We start from the raw sequence: 8,816 nt of genomic DNA on the forward strand, positions 1-8,816 counted from the left end.
TGCATGTCTATGCGTGTTGATACTATAAATCTAGAGATTGTCAAGACATAGTGCTTAATGTCAAGTTCTTGTGATTTATTTGATGGTTCATATTCATTGCTTGATGGATTGTGCCTCTTCCTTAGTTTAATTAGTTTAATTTCATGCCATTAGCTTAGTTGTAGTGTAGTTGTTAAATGGGAGGACAATCCATACTTGTTGTTGATGTTCCATACTTATGAAAACAAGTAGCATGTATCTCTAACCTTGTGATGTGTTTGGATTGTGAGCTTAAAGAAAGAATTAATGGTTTAATTTGATATGTTGTGCTATCCACCATGTTGTTTAGACAATATATGCTTAATTTGTCATCCATGCTTATTGAAACAACCACATACACACACTTTATATTGCAATACATGTTCTTCCGCTCATTAATCCTTCATTAAAGGTGTAGAAAAGTTATACTTAGTGGTGATCTCTAAACCCCAAGATCTCTTTCTCTCTTTTATTCTCTCTATTACATTATTGCTTACTTTAGTTTAATTTGCATCTAGTTTAATTCAACCAACTAACCATTATTTTGATCACTCGACCTACTAACCCTAATTTTGATTCCTCAACCTAGTACGACACTCAATCCTTTGGGACGATCCCTACTCACCCTCGCTATATTTTTAGTGAAAGGTAGTAGTGGCAATTTCTAAATGTAAAACTTGGCCACATTGCATATAAACTTTGGGTTTGAATTGACGACATACCAAATGACTCAACCTGCTTCTGCATCACCATCATGCCAAACAGGGTCTGCAAAGCAATGCATGAATACTAATTGAGCTGAGCATATGTTCAAAGCGATTAAGGTATGAAGATTAATTTAGTTCAACCAAAAGATAGATTGAAAATTACCTTCATAGTAGCTAAAGGAAAACGGCTGAACGTCTCTTTTTGAGACAGTGACTTAGCCACCTCGATGTCCTTGGGGGACCACATGTTCCTGTAGTGGCCATAGCTGTCAGACATTCCTTGAACATGGTCTTGTTGGGTTTGACCACCGATCCATCCGCTCGGACGAATCGAAGGGTCCATGCAACATCACCAGAGGGAGAGGCGGTGGCTACGCCGGACCCAGAGGGAGCGGTTGGTCTGCTTTGGGGAGGTATGGGCATGCTCGGCCCAGAAGTTCGAATCCTCCTCATCAGAGGAATGTTATCAGGACTAGACCTACCGTCAGGCAGAGGTCTTTTCCCTAACTCCTTATCCTGGACGGATACAGTAATGGCAAAGGAATTTTTGGCTTGAGCAGTGGCGTTTCGGTTAGCCGGTGAGGTTGTCACGGTTGGATTAGCAACCACTACGTTCGGAGTAGTGCTAATTACTATGTTCGGAGTGGTGCTGGAGGTAGTGGCAGATGAAGATGCCGAGGCTGAAGAAGAAACAGCTGTGGAAGTAGCAACGACCCGGGGAGGATCCTTCTTCCTGCTAAAGGAAAGAATCCGAAGTTGACTCATGGTGTTGCCGAGGAGTGAAATGTCACCAAGATTGTTGGACGTGAAGAGTTCAGGAATAATAAGGGAAGTTGTTCAGAACGTGTTCCTTCAGGTAAGAGAACCCATCCCTGCAAACGTTATAACTGAGTTCGTTATTCTGCGGGATACCCAAAGAATTGTAAAGAAAAGAACAGAAGCGAGGGATGCAAGTTTCACAAGGGCAGTCTGTTTTATGAGTTTTGAATTTTTTATAAGAGGAAACAGAACATTCACCAAAGGAATTCGGGATGGGGTAGTCCTTGACAGCCAGAGCAAACCAAGCCCCCCTAACCCTAACGATGCCTTTCTTCCACCCTTTCTTAGACTTAAGTTTGTCCGTACAGATGGATCTTTTCTCGATAGGGTAAAAATGGTAATATACATCCTCCAACCTGATCTTGCTGACCTTGTAACAGAGGAGAAGATTGATTAAGTCAAGATCTAGGCCTCTGTCACAGTTCAGAAGCAGTAGAACGGATGAACCCTAAGAAAATTTGGGTTAACTTAGAGAGGAGAAAGATTCAACCTGTTGAACACATAACAGAAGAAAGGGTGTAGAGGGAATCTAATAATGTTGAGGTGGTGAAGGGAAAACAAGGTTTCACTGGGAAGAAGGCCGGTACAAGTTTTAATATTTACACTTTTATGGCATTCCCTAAGAAGAATATTGTTAGGGAGTTGGAGTTTTATGCGAAGAACATCCAAATAGATGGGCATGGTGAGAGCGAATGCGATTCCTAGGGGAGTATGCAGAGATTTTAAGAAGAAGAAAGAAACAAAACTAACCTTGAGAGGATTGAAAGCTGCAAAGGACACTGCGGGAAAACTGAGAGTGTAGGATCTTTCAACAGGAATTCGCCGGAGAAGATTTGGTTTGCTGGAGAAGATTCGATTTGCTTGAAGAGAATGGACAGTGGATTGATTGACAGCGAGATGTGATAGATATGACAAGGAAGGCTATGAGTATGGATGAGAGGTTTATAAAGGGGAAATGGTCCCGTAAACCGATACATCAGGAAGCTAAAGAGATTCAAATTTCAAAAACATTAATTTCGAGGCCGACCGCTCGATGCCCCACATGATTGCCTTGAGCCGTCGAATCATCATTAACTCAATAAATAATCATACCCTAATTAATGAGGGAATGATTATGGGGGCAGTTGAGGATGCCAAAAAGAGCATGGGTTGGGTACAACCCAGATCGATAGAAACGGATCGGGAAAGTGGCATTGGACTAAACTGGGACTTCACAAGTCAGGCCCAGGACTGAAAGATTACACTGGAGGCCCATTCAAGAGAATTAAGTCCATGACTGAGAGGAGTCCACAAGGGCAGCCCAATCCAAGTGGTAAGGGAAGAAGCTTTTTGAAGGTCTGGAACAGTCTATAAATGAGCAAAAAATAGAGGGAAAGGGGATCAAAAAATTATTGAAGTGAAGGGATACTCTGTCAAAATTGAGAGAGAAATTTCTTGCATCTTCAGCAACAAATTCAATCCTTTCAAGTATTTTATATTGGTTCTCTATGTCTTTGAACTTTGATTTGTGGTATTATCTTTGATATTCAGGTATTGAATTCGGCCTAGATGGGATCGAAATAAAAATGTTTCTGCTCATTTTATGGTTGTGTGACAACTATATAAACTCATTATTTTAGATTCACGTTGTGATGTATGGTCATTCGCATGTTGATGTGTGTTATTATATTTAGGAGATCTGGTGCATTTTTTCTAGAATTCTGGTATTGTTCTAGTTTCCTTGTAGTTAAAATACTAGCCTTTTTTCGTTGATAGTAAAAAATTATATGATTCTTTGACTCTTCTGCGCCACTTGTTCTTGTGGTTTTTTGAGTCAGCTACGCAAAACTATTTAATGAAAGTACCCACTTTACCATAAAACCCAACAAATTTATTGATTCCATAGTGGTTGGGTCCATGAGGCTATGATCGTGAAATGTAATGTTTCCTAACGCATATTAATACAGTTATTTGAAAATAAACCTTTTTATAATTGAGTTTTTTAGAAAACTAAACTACGCGGAGTTTGTTTGTTTGTTTTTTTTTTTTTTTTTTTTTTTTGCAATTTTCTGTTTTCAAAATTGAAAATAGAAAAATGTTTCAGAGTTACAAATGGTCCTACACTTAACTAAATTAACCTCAATGATGGTGAAATTCTTCAACTGGACTTGAGAGTCAAAGTTGATAGGCTAATTTCCTTAGAATTATTGGGAAGTCCCTAACTCACTTGTTCACATCCCATTCTTTCAATCACAGAGTTTCCAATCTCAGCTAAATGAGCTGCCAAACCCATCCACCGAAGATGATTCAGTAATATAGCTACCCTCTCCCAACTTCAAATTTTCCCTTGCTTACACAATCAACTACCTCCTTCCCCCCACCTTCAATTTTCTATGGTACAAGACCATTTGGTTTAAGCATCATGTCCCCAAACACAGCTTCCTCACTTGGTTGGCCATAAAAGGAAGACTATACACTTTGGACAGAAAACCAATGAGGCACAAACATCATATTAATACATGTTATCTTTGTCTTTCTAACTGTGAATCACTGGATCATTTATTCTTCCAATGTCAGTACTCAAAGGTAATCTGGTCATACATTTAGCATTCAATAGGGCTTTACATCCAACCTTCTTCCTAGAGAGATTTGATCATTTGGTGCTCTTCACACTGGAGTTCTAAAGGATTCTTGGTCCACAAATTATTGCTCTCAGCTGCTGTATATTTCCTTTGGATGGAGATAAATAATAGAGCTTTCAGGAACTCATCCTCATCCCCATCCCCAAACACTATCATCAATCAGATCAGGAAAACAATCAAAGGGAGACTGGCTTCGATCAAGTTGAAGAAAGCAACTGACCTGAGTAATCTTAACAGGACTAAAGACTTGCAGAAACTCTTCATGGAGGGTTGTAGTTTAGCTTATGCCCAAGCCCCTATCACAGATTAGCTATTGCTGTTCTAAGTTGGAGATTTGATGAACTGCCATCTCCTTAGCTTTTGATTTGAATGGTCTACATGTTAGTTTTGGTTTTGCTGTTAGCTTTGATTCTGCTTCTATATGTTGTTGGTAGTTCTCTTGCCAAGCTTTTACTTGTTAGCTTTAGTTTCTTCTGTATGTTGCAGCTTAGTGTCCCCAGACTTTGGAGTTGATTTGTACATTCTTTTCATCTTGTAAAAGCTTAACTTTAACTAAAAAAAAAAAAAAAATTGATTTTGGACCTATGAGATGCATAATGTTGATACCCACTTTAAATTAGTGAAGGATTTAACTGTAAACCAACATCTAAGTTGAATATATAATTATGGATTAGTTTTTTCTATTATTATTATTATTAGTATTATTATTATTATAGGATAGTACTCTTCAATGTGTCCTTTTCTCAAGTTTGATACCTCATGATTCATCTCTATTATTATATATATATATATTGATAGAATTGAAGCTGTATGCCTCTCCGTTCGTATTTCTTTTCATGTAGAACTTTTATTTATTAAATTATATAGTCGTTGAAGTTTTCAACCGAAATGGAGAGTTGAACTCATCAATTGGGTGGGGAACATTCACCTCCTCATTGTGGTTAATTTTTTGTTTAAAAATCTATTATTCATCACAATTAGTCCTTGAGGATTTTAAGTGTCTCAATTTGTAATTAAATACTTGAGGTTTCTAAGACTCAATTAATGGTTCGTTTAAATATGCAAAATTTTACACAACTAGTAAACAAGTAAGCATGTTTAGATTGATCTCGAATTCATATTTACCATTTAATATGTCGATTTCAAATTTGAGATTCAACCCATTAAACTCATTTGGCAGCTTAATTAATTGGATTATAACATGAGATATGGAATAGGGGGAGCTATCCCTTCAAACCAAAGGACGAATGTTCAAAGGGGAAAGATCCCAACCTAGAGTTATGCCCCAAGAGGAGGGATAGTCCTTCAATTTGCACATGGAAAGCTTTCGAAGTCACCATGGTGGAAATTTTTCGAATTAGGGCTACACCCCACAGTTTACACATGAATAAATACTGTTATCCTCCCATCAGAGCAACATAACTGGAATATACAAAAAAATAATAATAAAATAAAACCAGATCCTCAAAACCCATCACCACTCACTCGTTTTTTGAGTGCCAATTCACTTCCCAATGTGGATTCTTCATTTGCCCTGCAAATTGACCATCCTAAACGAATGGAGTTCCCATCATTGTAAGGAAAAAAAACATCAGCATCAGCAATATTGTCTGCAAACTAACCTTGTGTGTATCAACTATGGATGGTAAGAAATTCAAGGGTATTCATGTAAAATCGATGTGTTCTTGCTTGTATTTGAAACAAGTGGCTCTTTTATTTTGGAACAAGTGGCTCTTTTATTCTGATAGGCATAATTGGTCATGCATTTGGCTAATGGTGACAAGAGACTATCTCTGAGTCTCAATCTAACGTGGAGAGAGTCGTTAGATTTGTGTTTGGGAATGTTCAAAGAGTCTCAAACCAAATGGGCCCATGGAACAAAACGATGGTTTTATTTTTCACTGGGCCCAATAAACAATACGATGGTTTTATTTTTCACTAATTTGAGAAACTGCTCTATATCAAGTACGTGTGCCCGGTAAGAAAAGAAATGGTTGTGAAAATTCAATTCAAAATAATAATTTAGAAGGGGTGAATGGGGTGGTTTGCTCATGTTTACCCAAAATAAAATTGAATTAAACACACAAAGGAAGTAAATAAAGTAAAGTCCACACAAAACAATCAAGGTGATTTCTTGTGAAAAATAAAAAAAAATCTCTTCCTTGCAAAAGTAATGTTATTTATTTATGTGTATATTCATAAAATACAAAAATTATTAGGTCAAAAACATCAATTTTTATTTTCTGATTTTTCAGTCATATATATTTTACCCATTTACACTTTATTGGTAATGATTGATTAAATTCTAACGGTTTTTGCATTGTTTTACTTGTTAATGAGTTATTCATCTTCAACACTTCTCTATTGCAGTAGAAAGACTCTGTATTTTAAAATAGTTGAACACATATTTTAGTAATTGATTGTTACACCGGGTATTTGTTTCGGATTGGAATAGAAAGTATACAAAGGTATTTGTATCGGATTGAGACGAAAAATAAAAAGGATATACTTGCGCAAAACCGCTCTCTATTGCAAGTCAATATGCCACGTCTATAACAAAAAATATATATATAAAAAAAAAAAAAAAATTTCACCGAGTTTTTATGTGAAGAATAATATGGTAAATTCACCATAAATGTTTACCAGGGTGTGGGGGGTAATTTACCCATAAATTAGGGTTGAGAGTACGGAGTGATGAATCAATTTTACTTTTTTTATTTTTTGAGAATCAATTTTACTGAGTATTTCATTACTCCAGAGAGAAATGGCCAATTGGAGGAGTTTTGGCGATCGGATGTTAAAAACATGTTTCAATCCGGCGAGACTTCACAACTCCACTAGTCGGCGTGGTGGTGGTGGTGGTTGTTTGCTCCTTGGAGGCATAAAAAAAGCCTCAACCTTTTCACGGATCACCGGTTGCTCTTCTTGTTCTTCTCCACCTCCTCCACCACCCCCTGCAAGTCATCGATCACTATCTTCATCACCATTGCTCATGGTACCTCCCGGTGCTGCTTTTGTCGATCACAAAAATACAGGAAATCACGACGACAGTAGCAGCAGCAATGAGGACTATTTTCATTTCTTCAGCGTTTCGGAGCAGAGTCAAATTAGGGTTCCGAAGAATCTTACTATACCATGGCAGAGGGACCTCCTAACCCCTGACGCCGCACGATGTGTGGGCTCTTCTCATGGCGGCTGGCTAGCCTTTGCACACCCTCGCAATTCCTACCCTTATCTCTACAACCCTTTGATAGACTCCCCTCATTTCCCCTACATTCCCCTCCCTTCCATCGAAACCCTACCCCACGTCCGCGGCGTTCGCATCCTCAAGTCCGATCACCTCTCCCATTCCCCTTCCCTTCTCTCATCACCCGCTTCCAAATGTTATACAATTCATCAGAGATCTACGTTCCCTCTCGACGAGTCTGCCATTTTTACCTACGCAGGCTTGCTACGTCATCAGCCCCATCGTTCCCCTGTTATTCTTTTTCGTCATCAAAATCAAAATCAAAACCAAAACTTGACGAGGACTGCACTATAATGGCCCTCCATGGCATCGGACCTTCTGATATTGCCTTCTGCAAACCCGGGGACGATAGGTGGACCGTCTTGGACGTTTCGCTCCCATATTATTGTGACATCATGTATTTCAGCAAAGATCAGCGGTTTTATGCCTTGAAACCAGATGATGATAGCATTGAAGCTTGGGATCTCAGAGATCCTTCTTGTCCCAAAAATCAAGTGTTTGATAGTCCTTCCATTTGTCCTGGAAAGCTTGAGGACAAACTTCAGGAATCTTATCATTTTATTCAGAATAATTATTTAGTTGAATCCTCGGGGGATCTTTTGCTGCTTTACAGGTTCATAGCTAACGTCACTAATAGTGATGATCTTTCTGAGGAACAACGGAGTGAAATGGATGAGGCTTATTGGACATTGGGATTTGAGGTTCGCAAGTTCGATTTTGATTACAATGAGTGGGAACTTGTGGAATGCTTAGGTGACCGGGCACTGTTTGTGGGTTCTAATAAATCTTTCTCTCTCTCAACTTGCGATCATCCGGAATTGATGGGGAATTCCATCTACTTCACAGATGATAACTTTAACCAATTTAACCGCAAATATGGTTACCATGATAATGGTGTCTTTTGCCTAGAAGAGAACAACATAAAACCTTATTATCCAAGCAGTGTGAAGATGATTTATCCACATCCAATTTGGGTTGCCCCCTCCACAATGTAGTTCTACACAAACAGCTATTTATCTCCTTTTGGCTTACACAAGGTAGTTGATTCCTTTTTATTAAATTATAGTAAGGTTGTGATGTTTATGACATTTGATTAGTTACGTTTAGTAGCGGGTCACTGTTTGATAACTTTATTCAAATCCCTAATTTCTAAATTTTAATTATTTGCTTGCATAGTTTGATGACTTTTGGAAGTGGACAGTATTTTTTTTTTTTTTTTTTCCTATGCTGGACAATACCAATCAGTGTAAGGAGTAGTTTCTTAATTTTCATCCGTAGAACTAGCCAAAAGATTAACATCTTAAAACCAGTCTTTTGTTTGATCCTTTTGATTGGTGTATGTTAAATATTGTGAACTAGTTCTTTAAAGGTTCTGGTCTTCTAGAACATCATGCTTCCTAACAT

General features: G+C 38.0%; 1 protein-coding gene across 1 annotated transcript; it reads left to right on the forward strand.

The window, feature by feature from the left end:
• Positions 1–7,705: 7,705 nt before the first annotated feature.
• Positions 7,706–8,407, forward strand: LOC132280530 (putative F-box protein At1g65770). Its single transcript, XM_059782442.1, has one exon. It carries the CDS (start codon positions 7,706–7,708, stop codon positions 8,405–8,407), a length of 702 nt encoding a protein of 233 aa, XP_059638425.1.
• Positions 8,408–8,816: the final 409 nt, after the last annotated feature.

The sequence above is a fragment of the Cornus florida genome, unplaced genomic scaffold (assembly GCF_030987335.1).
Source record: "Cornus florida cultivar Cherokee Brave unplaced genomic scaffold, ASM3098733v1 CherokeeBrave_3.0.0_Hap2_Chr01, whole genome shotgun sequence".
Lineage (NCBI taxonomy): Eukaryota > Viridiplantae > Streptophyta > Magnoliopsida > Cornales > Cornaceae > Cornus > Cornus florida.

Bases quoted from the DNA above. Each gene is read 5' to 3' on its own strand.
- LOC132280530 (XM_059782442.1), top strand. From the start codon at position 7,706: ATGGCCCTCCATGGCATCGGACCTTCTGATATTGCCTTCTGCAAACCC.